We start from the raw sequence: 17,747 nt of genomic DNA, 5'->3' as shown, positions 1-17,747 counted from the left end.
ATATACTTGTGTATATGTACATTATACACGTATGTACATGTGTATATGCACAGTATACATGTATTAATTGTGTATATATACACATTATACACATATATTCATATGTACATTATATGTGTAAATGTACATTATACACGTATATACATGTGTATATATACATTACATGTATAAACTTGTGTATATGTACATTATACACGTATGTACATGTGTATATGTACAGTATACATGTATATACTTGTGTATATGTACATTATACACGTATATATTTGTGTATATGTATGTATTTGTGTAAATGTACATAATACACGTATGTACATGTGTATATGTACATTATACACGTTTATACTTGTGTATATGTACATTATACACATGTATACATGTGTATATATGTACAAAGTACATTATACACATATATACATGTGTAAAAGTACATTATACACATATATACATATGTATTGATGTACACATTATACACATATATACATGTATATGTATGGGTGTACGAATTTAGCATAGTATAATTTATTTTTTATTTTTTTTAATTAAGTATAATTACGTTTTTAAAAAATCCGATATGCAGGAATACAAATATATTTATATATGTACACGTAAATATACACACGCACTTATGGTGTAGGGCTATTTTATATACATATATGTATAGTGTATGTATATAAATGTATACATGCACATATATATACATAAATACATATATACACACTCATGTATATTTATACACACGTAAATATATACATATATGTATATATATACAATGCATACATAGTAGTATGCATACATAAATATTTACATTTAGCCAATCATTTTGCTGCTATCCCCTTACATTTTATATATATATATCAAGTATAAAGTATATAAATCCACATATATGTACTTTTATTTTGTACTTCTTCGGCTAATTTCCTCCCTCAGAACATAAATGAAAGGCGCAGATCAAAGTCAGAAGCGCGAGACATTCGTTAGTGAATGTAAACAAACACAGTCGGGTATTTCCCGGCAAATACTCTGCAAATACTCTGTAAATACTCTGTAAATACTCTGTAAATACTCGTGTTTACGTCGATGATAAAGTCATCTTTCACACAGAAACAGAAAATACATTATTCATGTTTGTATTGTCTCTGTACAGACGCTGTAAAACCCGCTTCCTCTCACCGTCGGTCCGGTCCCTATCCCGGTCCCGGTCCCGGTGCCGGTGCCGCCGTGAGTCCGCTGCAGCAGGACACAGTTTTCTGGACCGTCCGTCATCTGGACTCAAACCGGGACTCGAATAATCCGACACGGAAAAACCCCACACACACTCACACTCACGCACACACACACACAAAGAAGAAGAAAAAAAAAACAAGTTTATTTAAATTCATAAAAAATATCCACTTCCGGTGCAGCACCGTGACGTCATCCCCCCGCGACTGCTTTTTTGTCGAGCAACAAACATGAGTGCGCTCTACAGAGACTACAGTACCCAGAGTGCACCGCGGCTCACAGACCGTCAACACACGGACACTGAAGGACGAAACATGGTGATCGGTGAGTTCTGCTCTACTTTACTGTGGTTCTGCTGTGGTTCTACTGAGGTTCTACTGAGGTTCTACTGAGGTTCTACTGTGGTTCTACTCTAGTTCTACTGTGGTTCTATTGTAGTTCTGCTGTTGTTGTTCTACTAAGGTTCTACTGTGGTTCTACTGATGTTCTACTGTAGTTCTATTGTAGTTCTACTGTGGTTCTACTGTGATTCTACTGTAGTTCTACTGTGATACTTCTGTGGTTCTACTGTAGTTCTACTGTTATTCTACTGTGGTTCTTCTGTGGTTCTGCTGTAGTTCTGCTCCACTTTACTGTGGTTCTGCTGTGGTTCTACTGAATTTCTACTGTGGTTCTACTGAAGTTCTACTGTGGTTCTACTGTGGTTCTTCGGTTGTTCTACTGTGGTTCTACTGAAGTTCTACTGTGGTTCTGTGGTTCTACTGTGGTTCTAATGAAGTGCTTCTGTGGTTCTGCTGGAGTTCTTCTGTAGTTCTGCTTCACTTTACTGTGGTTCTGCTGTAGTTCTAATGTTGTTCTCTGTGGTTCTTCTGTGGTTCTACTGTAGTTCTTCTGTAGTTCTCCTGTAGTTCTGCTCCACTTTACTGTGGTTCTGTTGTTCTCCTATGGTTCTACTGTAGTTTCAGTGTCGTTCTACTGGTATTTTCTACTGCCTCTAACCTTTTAGAGGCAGTAGAACCTATTTTGTCTTTATTGTATTCCACTGTGTTTTATTGTGATCTGCTTCGTTTCTATTCCTGTTGTTTTGACTGTGGTTCTGCTGTGGTTCTCCTGACCTCTGACCTCTGACCTCTGACCTCAGTCTTTGTGCGCTTTGACCTGGGCCCTGCCGTGGCGATGGAGCTGCAGGAGGAGGCGAGCGTGGCCGAGCTGAAGGACGCGGTGGCGAGTCGTCACGGCGTCCGACCGGACGCGCTGCGGGTTCTGTTTGCCGGGAGGGAGCTGAGGTCGGAGGTCACGCTGCAGGTGAGGTCAGAGGTCAGAGGTCATAGTGAGTGCACAGAGGAGAAACAACACCGGTAAACGATTCTCTCTTCCTCTCAGGGTTGTGACCTCCCTGACCAGAGCACCATCCATGTCATCCTGCCTTCTTCAGCCTCCTCCTCTCAGCAGCGCCCCCTGCAGGAGGCCAAGAGTCTGACCAGAGTGGACCTCAGCTTCTCCCGCCTCCCCCCCCCCACAAGAGAGGAGGAGACGAGGGAGGAGGAGACAGGAGAGGAGACACAGGCTGCAGGTCAAAAAGGTCAGAGTGTGTGCACCTGCAGTACTTTCTCTGTGTACTGACTGTGTGTACTTGTGTACAGGTGTGTGTACAGGTGTGCATACCTGTAGTACTTTCTTTGTGTACTGACTGTGTGTACTTGTGTGTACAGGTGTGTGTACAGGTGTGCATACCTGTAGTACTTTCTCTGTGTACTGACTGTGTGTACTTCTTTGTGTCAGTACTGACTGTGTGTACTTGTGTGTACAGGTGTGCGTACCTGCAGTACTTTCTTTGTGTACTGTAAGAGCTGCAGCTCAGTGGAACCAGGAAAACTCAGAGTTCGCTGCAGACGATGTAAAGAGACGACGATCACACTGAGCAGAGTGAGTACAAGTACACGACACCGTACTAATACTGCAAACACAGTAAATACTGACGTATTTATACTGTGATGATGATGATGATGATGATGTCTCTGTGTGTCAGGATCCGTCCTGCTGGGACGACGTCCTCCTTCCTGCTCGCATCCGTGGCGAGTGTCAATCAGACGGTTGTCATGGCAACGAAGCTGTGAGAGAACACGGCTCTTTGTTTACTGTTGATGTTTACTTCCTGTTGACAGAGTTTGTAACATTTGACTGCTGTGTGTGTGTGTGCGTGTGCGTACAGGAGTTCTTCATGAAGTGTGCGTCTCATCCGACCTCAGACGATGACCCCTCTGTGGCCCTTGACCTCATCATGACCAACACCAGACACGTGCCCTGCATCGCTTGCACTGACATCATGTAATGCACACACACACACACATGCACACACACACACACACACACACACACACATTGATCACATTTGAATATAATATAATGTCTCCGTGTCTCAGGGACGTGGTCCTGGTGTCCCAGTGTCCCGAGCGTCACGTGATCTGTCTCGACTGTTTCCGACGTTACTGTGAGACTCGACTGAACGAGCGACGATTTGTTCATCACCGCGACATCGGATACTCTCTGCCCTGCGCTGGTTAGCTGTTAGCTACACCTGACCGTGCTCATCACACGTTAGCTACTCCTGACCATGCTAATCACATGCTATCTACACCCGACCATGCTAATCACATGTTAGCTACATCAACCATGCTAATCACATGTTCGCTACACCAACCATGCTAATCACATTAGCCACACCTGACCATGCTTAACATATGTTATCTAAACCTGACCATGCTAATCATATGTTAGCTATACTAACCATGCTAAACACATGTGAGCCACACCTGACCATGCTAATCACATGTTAGCTACACTTGACCATGCTAATCACATGAAAGCTACACTCAACCATGCTAATCACATGTTAGCTACACCTGACCATGCTAATCACATGTTAGCTACACCTGACTATGCTAATAACATGTTAGCTACACCAACCATGCTAATCACATGTTAGCTACTCCTGACCAAGCTAATCACATGTTAGCTACACCAACCATGCTAATCACATATTAGCTACACCAACCACCCTAGTGAGTTTATTAATGTGTGTGTGTGTGTGTGTGTGTGTAGCTGGCTGCTCGGACTCTCTCATTAAAGAAATTCATCACTTCAGAGTTTTGGGCAACGAACAGGTAAGTGTTTAATTTTAACCCACAATGCACCTGACACACAGAGACGCTTTCACCCCCTCCCCCTCTCTTACTCGCTCAGTATGGGCGGTACCTACAGTACGGCGCTGAGGAGTGCCTGCTGACGATTGGAGGGCTGATGTGTCCATCACCCGGCTGTGGGGCGGGGCTTGTCCCTGCTGACGACAGCAGGAGGGTGGAGTGTGACACACGCACCGGCTGCGGCTTCGTCTTCTGCAGAGACTGCAGGGGGGACTACCACCAGGGGGCGTGTCAGACTCAAACTGCCCCGCCCACGGGCGACGCCTCGCAGGTACGTTTCACGAGGTCACATGGTGAGAGTCTTCGCTGCCCCCCCCCCCCCCCCACTGACCACCTCTCATTTCCAGGGCTTCGTGGTAGACGAGGGGGCGTGTCTTCGCGGGAGGTGGGACCGAGCGTCGCTGCTCTTCATCCGGGAGTCGACCAAACGCTGCCCCCAGTGTTCAGTCCCTGTGGAGCGCAACGGTAAACCACTCACTCACTCACTGATGACGCATCAGTTCTGTGGACGGTCACGTGAACTGTGTCTCCCCCTGCAGGCGGCTGCATGCACATGCAGTGTCCTCTGTGCAGAGCTGAGTGGTGCTGGATCTGTGGAGTCGCCTGGAACACAGAGTGTCTGGGACAACACTGGTTTGGATAGAGACGCTGAGGACAGACAGAGACGCTGAGGACAGACGGAGACACCTGTGTGCACATATATCCTGGCTCTGCTGCAAAGGATCATGGGAAAAAAAGCTGTTTAATTGAACAGCTCATGTTGTTTTTACTTTACGGAAGAATCAGGGATTAATAGTGATCATATTGATTGTAGAATCTGTGCTTTGTTGTTGTTGCGTTTAAGTTCATGGTTTGGCCACTAGAGGACACTACACACTAAACACCTGACATTACAGTGTGGATGTTTGGTGTTTTACCAGGTAAAATAAAACATGTATTTATTTATTATTCATAAATGTGTGTATTATTTGATTGGAATAGAAAAGCATCAAGAGTAATGTGCTTGAATGTCAAAATAAATGAAATATGAATAAAGTCTATCATTTATTGATTCCCTTGTTTTTTGTTGTTTGTAACAGAGAAACCATTCTTTAAAAAAAAAATATATATATATATACTATATATATATATAGTATTTATATCTATATAATATATACATATACTTCTTTTAATTAAACATTATTTTTTTATTAATATTGTTATGTTTCCAATTCTTCCACATCTGGCCCTTATCGTCTTCCGTAGCGAAAAGATAAACTGTAATAGATGATTGTTGTTTACAAAACCCCCCCCCCCCCCCCCAGCTGTTCATCATTTCCGGTTCCGGTTCTTCTTGCAGCAGCCACAGACCTGTATTTTCGTGTTGGGAGGAAAGATGGCGGCGGCCGAACCAGATATGGAGCCAGCGTCCGCTCCATGTTCGGAATTTCTCAACTTCTCCGCCAAAGACACCGCTGCGGTAAGAGGCTGCTGAGTGTGTCCGCCCCGCCGAGGCTCCTGAGCGGCCACTGCGTCACTCTGAGCCCCGGCACCTGCGCTACTTAGAGGTCAATCCGCGGGGCTGTGCCGAGCCAATATGCTAATGCTAATGCTAATGTTAGGCTAGCGGCGGGTTAGTGATGTGTCAGAGCGAGGCTGACAGAGACACCTGTCCGCCTGTCAGGCCTCCTCCCCGGGTTAAAACCCTGTGTTTACACCGTGCGAGCCGCGGGACACTGGGCGTCAACAACCGAGCAGTGCGGAGACAGACAGAGAGACATGAAGACAGAGACAGGGTCAACAGAGACGGTGAGACAGGTCCTCAGAGACATGATGACAGGGTCCTCAGAGACAGAGAGACAGGGTCCTCAGAGACAGAGAGACAGAGTTCTCAGAGACAGATAGAGACATGAAGACAGGGTCCTCAGAGACAGAGAGACAGGGTCCTCAGAGACAGAGAGACGGTCCTCAGAGACATGAAGACAGAGTTCTCAGAGACAGATAGAGACATGAAGACAGGGTCCTCAGAGACAGAGAGACAGGGTCCACAGAGACAGAGAGACAGGTCCTCAGAGACAGAGAGACAGGGTCCACAGAGACAGAGAGACAGGGTCCACAGAGACAGAGAGACAGGTCCTCAGAGACAGAGAGACAGGGTCCTCAGAGACATGAAGACAGGACCTCAGAGACGCGAAGACAGAGAGACAGGGTCCTCAGAGACAGAGAGACAGGTCCACTAAGACATGAAGACAGGGTCTTTAGAGACAGAGAGACAGGGTCCACAGAGACATGAAGGCAGAGACATGAAGACAGAGAGACAGGTCTTCAGAGACAGAGAGACAGGTCCTCAGAGACAGAGAGACAGGGTCCACAGAGACATGAAGACAGGGTCCAAAGAGACAGAGAGACAGGGTCCACAGAGACATGAAGGCAGAGACATGAAGACAGAGAGACAGGTCTTCAGAGACAGAGAGACAGGTCCTCAGAGACAGAGAGACAGGGTCCACAGAGACATGAAGACAGGGTCCAAAGAGACAGAGAGACAGGTCCAGTAAGACATGAAGACAGGGTCTTTAGAGACAGAGAGACAGGGTCCACAGAGACATGAAGACAGAGAGACGGGTCCTCAGAGACAGAGAGACAGGGTCTCAGTAAAAGTCTACAGGCGTCACAGAGACAGATGGTTGATGTCGGTTATTTTTTAGCATCTTTTGTGCTTCAAAATAAATTATTTACCACAGAGACGAGTAGAGACATATGTCCTCCTGATACAGGGGACACGTGGACGTAAAGCTGTTAAATAAATACACTGTAAATACACTGTTAATGTACTGTAAATACACTATAAATACACTGTTAATGTACTGTAAATACACTATAAATACATATAATCTACTGTTTATAGTCTGCATTACATGATCTTAAAAATACACGCATTACCTTTTCATTTCAGATAAAACCTTTATTTCTTTGTGTTACAACAAACAATGACATTGACGATAAATATGACGATAAATCTCAAGTCTCCATAAATAGATATAATATCCATATATTGTGTTGTTGTTGTTTATAAAGTTGTCTCTTGTCCTCAGCGCTGGCTAACGGCGGTCGACCTGCAGCAGGACGTCTTCCGACACCTCGCCGTTTATGTTCCCAAGATCCTTTGCCTCGGTCCGACGGGGGTGAACAGCAGGGAGGAGCAGAGGGAGGAGCTAGCCTGTCAGCTGCTGCTCCTGGCTCCTCTGGAATGGCTGCTCCTGGGGGAGGAGCCTGCCGCCGGATTGGCTCGTCTCCAGGAGAACAACCAGCCGTCCCCACTGTGTGGACACGTGTTCAAGGTGGGAGAGCCCACCTACTCCTGCAGGTAACCACGCCCACCTAGCTACACCTGTCTGTCTGTGAGCTACACCTGTCTGTCTGTGAGCTACACCTGTCTGTCTGTGAGCTACACCTGTCTGTCTGTGAGCTACACCTTTCTGTCTGTTAGCTACACCTGTCTGTCTGTGAGCTACACCTGTCTGTCTGTGAGCTACACCTGTCTGTCTGTGAGCTACACCTGTCTGTCTGTTAGCTACACCTATCTGTCTGTGAGCTACACCTATCTGTCTGTGAGCTACACCTTTCTGTCTGTTAGCTACACCTGTCTGTCTGTTAGCTACACCTGTCTGTCTGTGAGCTACACCTGTCTGTCTGTTAGCTACACCTATCTGTCTGTGAGCTACACCTTTCTGTCTGTTAGCTACACCTGTCTGTCTGTTAGCTACACCTGTCTGTCTGTCTGTCTGTTAGCTACACCTGTCTGTCTGTTAGCTACACCTGTCTGTCTGTCTGTGAGCTACACCTGTCTGTCTGTGAGCTACACCTTTCTGTCTGTTAGCTACACCTGTCTGTCTGTGAGCTACACCTGTCTGTCTGTTAGCTACACCTTTCTGTCTGTGAGCTACACCTTTCTGTCTGTTAGCTACACCTGTCTGTCTGTCTGTTAGCTACACCTGTCTGTCTGTCTGTTAGCTACACCTGTCTGTTGTTAACCTGACAGTTAAATAACATAAACCTGGTACTGAGCTAATGTTAACCTGATAGTAAGCTAACGTTAACCTGATATTGAGCTAACGTTAACCTGATATTGAGCTCACATTAACCTGACAGTAAGCTAACATTAACCTGACAGTGAGCTAGCGTTAACCTGATATTGTGCTAACGTTAACTTGATAGTGAGCTAGTGTTAACCTGATATTGAGGTAACATTAACCTGATAGTGAGCTAACCTTAACCTGCTATTGAGCTAACGTTAACCTGACAGTAAGCTAACCTGAACCTGACAGTGAGCTAACCTTAACCGGATAGTGAGCTAATCTCAACCGGATAGTAAGCTTACATGAACCTGATAGTGAGCTAACATGAATAGTGAGCTAACATGAATAGTGAGCTAACCTTCACCTGATAGTGAGCTAACACTGAGCTAATTTCCTGATAACCTAAAGAGAATCGAATCATTGAGTCCAGAAGGTTCTGCTTTGACCTTGTTTGTGTGTTTGTTTGTTTGTTGTATATTTGTTTCTCTTCTCAGCTGAACTTTAAAAGTAAAGGATTGACATTTTCCTCAGGATGTAGTTTTTGATCAGATTGGGTTTTGGTGGTGATCTGGATCCAGATTCAGGATTCTTCTCTTTCTTCTTAGTATTAGTATTAGATGAAAGCATCGATGATATCTTTATTTCATTTAAATGTTTTGACGATGATGTTTTGCAATATTGTGATGATGTCGCATCGTGACCTGAATATCGTGATAATATCTTAATCTTATCGTGACTCAAACATTGTATATCGTGACTTAAATATCTTGATATCGTGTCGTGACTTAAACATCGTATATATCTTGACTTAAATATTGTGATATCTTAATGTTATTGTGACTTAAACATCGTATCATGACTTAAATATCGTGATAATATCATGTTGTGACTTAAATATCGTGATAATATCATGTTTTGACTTAAATATCGTGATAATATCGTCTCGTCACTTAAACATTGTATCATGATTAAAACATCGTATATATCTTGACTTGTATATCGTGATAATATCTTAATCTTATCGTTTAACGACGTAAATAGAACGCAGCGTTAAGTGAAACGTCCGCAGCAGTTACCATGGTGATTTAACTCATTTTCTCTGTGTGTGTGTGTGTTCAGGGAGTGTGCCGCTGATCCCACATGTGTACTGTGCATGCAGTGTTTCCTGGGCAGTGTCCACAAAGACCACCGATACAGGGTGAGTGTACGTACGCACACACACACATACACACACACACACACACACACACACACACACACACACACACACACACACACAGTAACCATGTGACCCACACTGTTTAGGATGTGATGTCAGAGGTCAAAGTTCAACAAGCTGCATGCACAGTTACGAGTCTGTGGCTGACACTAAGAGTTGACTGTCTGCTACACGTGACGCTACACACACATGCACACATATATGTGTATATATGTGTGCATGTATATACATATACATATACATATATGTGTGTGTGTGTGTGTATATATATATATATATACGTATATGTATATATACGTATATGTATATATATATATGTATATGTTTATATATATATCACTAACAGGTTAATGTTAGCTCACTATCAGGTTAATGTTAGCTCAATATCAGGTTAACATTGGCTCAATATCAGGTTAACATTAGCTCACTATCAGATTATGGTTAGCTCACTATCAGGTTAACGTTAGCTCAGTTCCAGGTTTATGTTAGCTCACTATCAGGTTAACATTAGCTCACTATCAGGATATGGTTAGCTCACTATCAGGTCAGCGTTAGCTCACTATCAGGTTATGGTTAGCTCACTATCAGGTTAACGTTAGCTCACTAATAGTACAACGTTAGCTCACTATCAGTTTAACGTTAGCTCACTATCAGGTTAACGTTAGCTCACTAATAGTACAACGTTAGCTCACTATCAGGTTAAGGTTAGCTTACTATCAGGCTACGTCCGTTTAAGTCTACGATATCTTAAGAACACGTTCACGTCTTTATCTTCACTGTTAGACAGACTTTAACAACAGGAAACTGAAGTTTGTAAATATATATATATACATACATACATATATAAACATATATATATGTATGTATGTATGTATATATATGGGTTTGTGTTTTCAAATAATTAAAACCAGTTTTTCAGCTTCTTGAATGTGAATATTTCCTGTTTTCTTTGCTCCATAAAACAAAGACATCATTTTGGTTTAAAGACGTTTGAGAACTTCCTCGTTTCCAGGTTTGACAAACACTGATGATCGTGTTCTGACGTCGTACACATCAAACAGATTCAACGATTACACGTTACAGTGTTACATGACGGTAAAATGTGTGTGTGTGTGTGTTTTCAGATGACCACTTCAGGCGGTGGAGGTTTCTGTGACTGTGGAGACTCTGAGGCCTGGAAGAAAGGTCCTTACTGTCAGAAACACACACCTACAGACACCAGCAGAGACACTGAGGAGGTGAGACAGCTGTCTGTCCATCTGTGTGTGTGTGTGTGTGTGTGTGTGTGTGTGTGTGTGTGCCTGTCTCACCATCTGTCTGTCTGTCTCTCAGGACCCGGTCGCTCAGCTTCCAGCTGACATGGTCTCCCGTGGTTTCAGCATCTTCTCCATCATGCTGAGGTACGCTGTCGACCTTCTGACCTGGAACCAGGAGGACGAGCTGCCCGCGGGACTCGAACCACCGTACGAATTAACACTTTTTTGTTTTCACAATCTCACACAAGCACACTGATCAGACACAAAGTGTGTGTGAGTAAGCTAACCATAAACTGATAGTGAGCTAACGTTACACTTATAGTTAGCTAACTTGAACCTGATAGTGAGCTAACATTAACCTGATAGTAAGCTAACGTTAACCTGATAGTGAGCGAACGTTAAACTTATAGTTAGCTAACTTGAACCTGATAGTGAGCTAACATGATCCTGATAATGAGCTAAGGTTAAACTTATAGTAATGTACTTGAACCTGATAGTGAGCTAACGCTAAACTTATAGTAAGCTTAATTGAACCGGATAGTGAGCTAACATTAACCTGATAGTGAGCTAACATGAACCTGATAATGAGCTAACGTTAAACTTATAGTAAGATACTTGAACCTGATAGTGAGCTAACGCTAAACTTATAGTAAGCTAAATTGAACCTGATGGTGAGCTAACATTAACCTGATAGTGAGCCTACCATAACCTGATAGTGAGCTAACATGAACCTGATAGTCAGCTAACGCTAAACTTATAGTAAGCTAAATTGAACCTGATAGTGAGCTAACATTAATCTGATAGTGAGCTAATGTTAACCTGATAGTGAGCTAATGTTAACCTGATAGTGAGCTAATGTTAACCTGATAGTGAGCTCACGTTAAACTTATACTAAGCTAACTTGAATCTGATAGTGAGCTAACGTTAACCTGATAGTGAGCTAACCATAACCTGATAGTGAGCTAACCATAACCTGATAGTGAGCTAACGTGAACCTGATAGTGAGCTAACATGAACCTGATAGTGAGCTAACACTGAGCTAATTTCCTGATAACCTAAAGAGGATAGATCAGTTACCGTGTGTGTGTGTGTGTGCAGGGACAGAGCAGACACCTACTACTGCATGCTGTTTAACGATGAAGTCCACACATATGAGCAGGTGATCTACACGCTGCAGAAAGCCGTCAACTGCAGCCAGAAGGAGGCTGTGAGCTTTGCCACGACTGTGGACAGAGAGGTCGGTGTCTTCATCTGTCAATCAATCAATCAATCAATCAATCAATCAATCAAACAATCGATCATTGATCACACTGACCTGTGAGTGTGTGTGTGTGTGTGTGTGTTCAGGGCAGGAAGTCAGTTCGTTATGGAGACTTTCAGTTCTGTGAACAGGCCAAGTCCATCATCGTGGTGAGTGTCATGTCGCGTGTTGTCACATGTTCACTGAGTCGGTGAAACGTCTTATTAATTACGCCTCTTACTTTATCATTGGCCCCGCCCCCTCAGAGGAACACCGGCCGCCAGTCAAAGCCGCTCCGTGTTCAGGTGATGCACTCGTCTGTGGTCGCTCACCAGTGTTTCGCTCTGAAGACGCTCACCTGGCTGGGTCAGATCATTCAGTACTCTGGTAGGTCTGGACTCCATTACCCATCATGCCTCTGTCTCTGTCTCTGTGTGTGTGTGTGTTGCTCTTCATCGTGTTTCTTTTGTAGATGGTCTCAGGAGAGTTCTCTGTCAGGTTGGACTTCAACAGGGTCCTGAAGGAGAGAACTCGTCCCTGGTCGACAGACTGATGCTCAACGACTCCAAGATGTGGAAAGGTAACGTACACACACACACACCTGTACACACACACCTGTACACACACACACACCTGTACACACCTGTACACACCTGTGAAACACCACGTTTGTGTCCAGGAGCCAGGAACATCTACCACCAGCTGCTCATGAACAGCCTCCTCATGGACCTCGAGTACAAGAAGATCTTTGCCATTCAGTTTGCCAAGGTAACTCACCTGATTGTTGACACTTCTGGCTCCGCCCCTCCACTCAGTTTGGTATCAGTCGCGTTGTTTCCCATGACTTCATAGCTCCTCCTCCTCCTCCTCCTCAACGCGGGCGGAGTCGTCACAGGTGACGTTAGTTTTCTACGCAAAACACAAACGCACAAAACGGAGCCCAACCCTCGGCCTAATGACGATAGCTATCCTGGTGCATGCTGGGAGTTAAGATAGGATTGGTGCGTGGGCGAGGGGTGGCGCGTGGGGTCAGCACGGCAGCAATGACCTCTGAACCTTATAGTGAGCTAACATTAACCTGATAGCGAGCTAACGTTAACCTGATAGTGAGCTAACGTTAACCTGATAGTGAGCTAACGTTAACCTGATAGTGAGCTAATGTTAACCTGATATTGAGCTAAAATTAACCTGATAGCAAGCTAACCATAACCGGATAGTGAGCTTACCATAACCTGATAGTGGGCTAACATGAACCTGATAGTGAGCTAATGTTAACCTGATATTGAGCTAACATTAACCTGATAGCGAGCTAACATTAACCTGATACTGAGCTAACATTAACCTGATAGCGAGCTAACATTTACCTGATAGTGAGCAAACCATAACTGGATAGCAAGCTAACCATAACTGGATAGTGAGCTTACCATAACCTGATAGTGAGCTAATGATAACCTGATATTGAGCTAACATTAACCTGATAGCGAGCTAACATTAGCCTGATAGCGAGCTAACATTAACCTGAGAGTGAGCTAATGTTAACTTGATATTGAGCTAACATAAATCTGATAGTGAGCTAATGTTAACCTGATAGTGAGCTAATGTTAACCTGTTAGTGAGCTCACGTTAAACTTATACTAAGCTAACTTGAATCTGATAGTGAGCTAACGTTAACCTGAGAGTGAGCTAACATTAACCTGATAGTGAGCTTACCATAACCTGATAGTGAGCTAATGATAACCTGATATTGAGCTAACATTAACCTGATAGCGAGCTTACATTAGCCTGATAGCGAGCTAACATTAACCTGAGAGTGAGCTAATGTTAACTTGATATTGAGCTAACATTTACCTGATAGTGAGCTAACCATAACTGGATAGTGAGCTAACCATAACCTGATAGTGAGCTAACATGAACCTGATAGTTTTCTACGCGACACAAACACACAAAATGGAGCCCAACCCTCAGCCTAATGACAATAGTTATCCCGGTGCATGCTGGGAGTTTAGATGCGATTGGTGTGTGGGCGTGGGGTGGCGCGTGGGGTCAGCACGGCAGCAGTGACCTCTGACCTCTAACCTCTTTAGAACTACAGACGCCTCCAGACAGATTTTATGGAGGACGACCACGAGCGAGTGGTGTCAGTGACGTCACTGTCCGTTCAGCTCTTCACTGTCCCGACCATGGTGAGTACAGGCTCCGCCCCTTCCTCACCACACACACCTCTCTCCCTCTCTCTCTCTCTGTCTCTGTCTTGCCCTCTCTCTCTCCCCCTGCTGGTAGAACTATGAACGACTGCAGAGCGACTATGTGACGGACGACCACGACCGTGAGTTCTCCATCACTGACCTGTCCGTGCAAATGTTCACCGTCCCGTCACTGGTGAGTGAGGTCACACTGAGAGTGAGGTGAGAGGTGATGATGTCATCACGGCTGCAGGTGATGTCATCAGAGCTGCAGGTGTCCCCACATTCACACTGTTGGAATCATTGTCAGCTGATCGGTCATCGAGTACACTTCCTGTTGTGCTGATCCCACGTGTGTGTGTGTGTGTGTGTGTGTGTGTGTGTGTGTGTGTGTAGGCGCGGATGTTGATGGTGGAGCAGAACCTCATGAGCACCATCATCAGGACGTTTGTGGACCACCTCCGTCACAGAGACCTTCAGGGACGGTTCCAGTTCGACCGCTACACGGCGCAGCAGGCCTTCAAGTTCGGACGAGTCCAGAGCCTCATCGGAGACCTGAAGTAAGAATCACTCACTCACTCACTCACTCATTTATTTTATGTATATTCTTGTGGATACTGACTGGTTTCTGACGTGTGGACAGGTACGTCCTGATCAGTCGTCCCTCTGAATGGACCAATCAGCTCAGACTGAAGTTCCTAGAAGGTCTGGATGCTTTTCTGGAGCTGCTCAAGTGTATGCAGGTAAACTGGAGAGACATGGAGAACCAGAGGGTCACCTGGACCTGTCTGTCTGTCTGTCTGTCTGTCTGTCTGTCTGTCTGTCTGTCTGTCTGTCTGTCTGTCTGTCTGTCTGTCTCTGACCTGTGGACATGTCTGTCTGTCTCTTCAGGGTATGGACCCGGTGGTGAGACAGGTGGGACAGCACATAGAGATGGAGCCTGAGTGGGAGGCGGCGTTCACACTGCAGATGAAACTCACTCCCATCATCTCCATGATCCAGGAGTGGTGCTGCACTGATGTAAGCCTGTGCTGAGCTACATAATGCTAGGCTAGGCTACTAGCTAGTCAGAATCCATAGTTTGCTACACAAAGCTACACAGTGCTGCATGATGCTACTCTACAGAGCACAACACTTCTAAGTGCTACATGAATATGTACTACACTACACTATGCTACTCAGCGCTACACAAATCAGTGCTATGCTACACTATGCTACTTGGCACTACATTAATCTGTGCTTTGTTACTCAGCGCTACACAAATCAGTGCTATGCTACACTATGCTACTTGGCGCTACATGTATCTAAGCTAGGCTACACAGGGCTACATTATGCTTCCCGACAGAACACAATGCTACTCTGCGCTAGAGTCTAGAATGAGTATTGCCCTCTGGTGGCCTTTAAATATATTCCATCTTCCGGGTTATACTTTGCTAGCTACTTAATGGGCTCAATGCCACACAGTGTTGTGCAGATATTTTATAGTGCTACAAGATGCTATTATGCTATGCTAGACTTGAAAATGTGACACTGTGTGTTTCAGGAGCATGTGTTGATCGAGGCTTACAGGAGGTGTCTGAGCGCGCTCAGTCAGTGTCACAGTGGCCTCCCTGACGGCGAGCAGCCAATCAGCTTGAGTCTGGCCGGACACTGTGTGGAGACGTTCAGGTACCAGGTGTCTCAGGAGAAGGTGTCCATACACCTGCCCGTCTGCAGACTGCTGGCAGGTCTGCATGTTCTTCTGAGCAGGACTGAGGTGGCCTCACGTGTCCCTGAGCAGCTCCCCCTGGTGGGTGACCTGATCAATACATGCAACTCTGATCGCCGATCAATCTATACATGCACTCTGATCACTGTGTGTGTGTGTGTGTCCTCAGGGTGAACTCAGCCCCCCCCTCCTGATTGAGCTCCCCCTCCGCTGCCTGGTGCTCTGTGCCCAGGTGCATGCTGGGATGTGGAGGAGGAACGGCTTCTCCCTCATCAACCAGGTGAGTCCAAACCTGAATTATGATTGGTTATCTAGATAACTTCAAGTTTGACTCTGGACTCTTTAGGTTTAACTCTGGTTATTGCATTAATTTCAGGTTTAAACTTTAGGTTTAACTCTGGTTATCCAGATAACTTCATGTTTAATGGTAACATTATCTTTGTTTCAGATCTATTATTACCACAATGTGAAGTGCAGAGTGGAGATGTTCGACAAAGACATCAACATGCTGCAGGTCAACACACACACACACACACACACATTCTTGTACTTGCTGACAAAGTGAGGACCAGCATTTCCACTTTATAAATCAACACAATTACAAATATCTACTTCATGAATGACATCTACAAAGAACTACTGGTTGCAGTACCATAAAATGTCTGCAGGTGGAGCCCCAGAGCAAAAAGGGCTGGAAAACTTTTTCAATTATTTATTTTTTTTTTTTAATTTTTGGTCCAAAATTTGACAAAAACGTCATACCATACTATGTCATCCAAAAGTTGAAAAAAATTTAGAAAAAAAAAAATTGGTCCAAAAGTTGAAAAAAAAATTGGACCCAAAATTGGACAAAAACGTCATACTATACTATGTCGTCCAAAATTTGAAAAAAGAAATTTGGTCCAAAAGTTGAAAAAAAAATTTGGTCCAAAATTGGACAAAAACGTCATACTGTAGCTCAGCACAGGAAAAAAATTTGAAAAAAATAATTGGTCCAAAATTTGACAAAAAAATTGGACCCACAATTTGACAAAAACGTCATACTAAACTATGTCGTCCAAAATTTGAGAAAAAAATTGGACCCCAAATTTTTGGTCCATAATTTGACAAAAACGTCATACCATACTATGTCGTCCAAAAGTTGAAAAAAAAAATTTGGTCCAAAAGTTGAAAAAAAAATTTGGTCCAAAAGTTGAAAAAAAAAAATTGGTCCAAAATTGGACAAAAACGTCATACTATACTATGTCGTCCAAAAATTGGTCCAAAAATTGAAAAAAAAAATTGGTCCAAAATTTGACAAAAAAATTGGACCCAAAATTTGACAAAAACGTCATACTAAACTGTCGTCCAAAATTTGAGAAAAAAATTGGACCCCAAATTTTTGGTCCAAAATTTGACAAAAACGTCATACCATACTATGTCATCCAAAATTTGAAAAAAAAAAATTGGTCCAAAAGTTGAAAAAAAAAATTTGGTCCAAAATTGGACAAAAACGTCATACTACACTATGTCGTCCAAAAATTTAAAAAAATTTGAAAAAAAAAATTGGTCCAAAATTTGACAAAAAATTGGACCCAAAATTTGACAAAACCGTCATACTAAACTATGTCGTCCAAAATTTGAGAAAAAAATTGGACCCCAAATTTTTGGTCCAAAATT

General features: G+C 43.8%; 2 protein-coding genes across 5 annotated transcripts in view; both read left to right on the top strand.

Moving 5' to 3' along the window:
• Positions 1-1,517: 1,517 nt before the first annotated feature.
• prkn (parkin RBR E3 ubiquitin protein ligase) lies at positions 1,518-5,409 on the top strand. The gene is made up of 11 exons (XM_083897962.1): positions 1,518-1,548; positions 2,366-2,529; positions 2,608-2,806; positions 3,035-3,150; positions 3,254-3,337; positions 3,437-3,552; positions 3,648-3,784; positions 4,327-4,388; positions 4,468-4,698; positions 4,775-4,892; positions 4,967-5,409. Exons 1-11 carry the CDS (start codon positions 1,539-1,541, stop codon positions 5,068-5,070), a joined length of 1,341 nt encoding a protein of 446 aa, XP_083754088.1. The 5' UTR covers positions 1,518-1,538; the 3' UTR covers positions 5,071-5,409.
• A 393-nt stretch (positions 5,410-5,802) lies between these two features.
• ubr2 (ubiquitin protein ligase E3 component n-recognin 2) overlaps positions 5,803-17,747 on the top strand; it is a gene marked incomplete at its 5' end in the record, with an annotated part of 24,554 nt that continues 12,609 nt past the window's right edge. For 3 of the 4 annotated variants that reach the window (XR_014592962.1, XM_083897701.1, XM_083897700.1), the window contains 17 exons: positions 5,803-5,886; positions 7,499-7,770; positions 9,602-9,686; positions 10,826-10,939; positions 11,034-11,164; positions 12,056-12,194; positions 12,305-12,367; positions 12,464-12,584; positions 12,670-12,777; positions 12,877-12,965; positions 14,282-14,380; positions 14,777-14,940; positions 15,024-15,123; positions 15,272-15,400; positions 15,924-16,169; positions 16,258-16,368; positions 16,537-16,602. Coding sequence is in view for 3 of the 4 variants with exons in the window: in XM_083897701.1 (XP_083753827.1) it covers positions 5,803-5,886; positions 7,499-7,770; positions 9,602-9,686; positions 10,826-10,939; positions 11,034-11,164; positions 12,056-12,194; positions 12,305-12,367; positions 12,464-12,584; positions 12,670-12,777; positions 12,877-12,965; positions 14,282-14,380; positions 14,777-14,940; positions 15,024-15,123; positions 15,272-15,400; positions 15,924-16,169; positions 16,258-16,368; positions 16,537-16,602 (2,121 nt within the window). The remainder of the gene's footprint in view (positions 5,887-7,498; positions 7,771-9,601; positions 9,687-10,825; positions 10,940-11,033; positions 11,165-12,055; positions 12,195-12,304; positions 12,368-12,463; positions 12,585-12,669; positions 12,778-12,876; positions 12,966-14,281; positions 14,381-14,776; positions 14,941-15,023; positions 15,124-15,271; positions 15,401-15,923; positions 16,170-16,257; positions 16,369-16,536; positions 16,603-17,747) is intronic. The other variant, XM_083897702.1, reaches the window with a different exon arrangement.

This window comes from Microchirus variegatus (genome assembly GCF_963457635.1).
Source record: "Microchirus variegatus genome assembly, chromosome: 11".
Classification (NCBI taxonomy): Eukaryota; Metazoa; Chordata; class Actinopteri; order Pleuronectiformes; family Soleidae; genus Microchirus; species Microchirus variegatus.
This window is presented reverse-complemented; position numbering and strand designations above follow the sequence as displayed.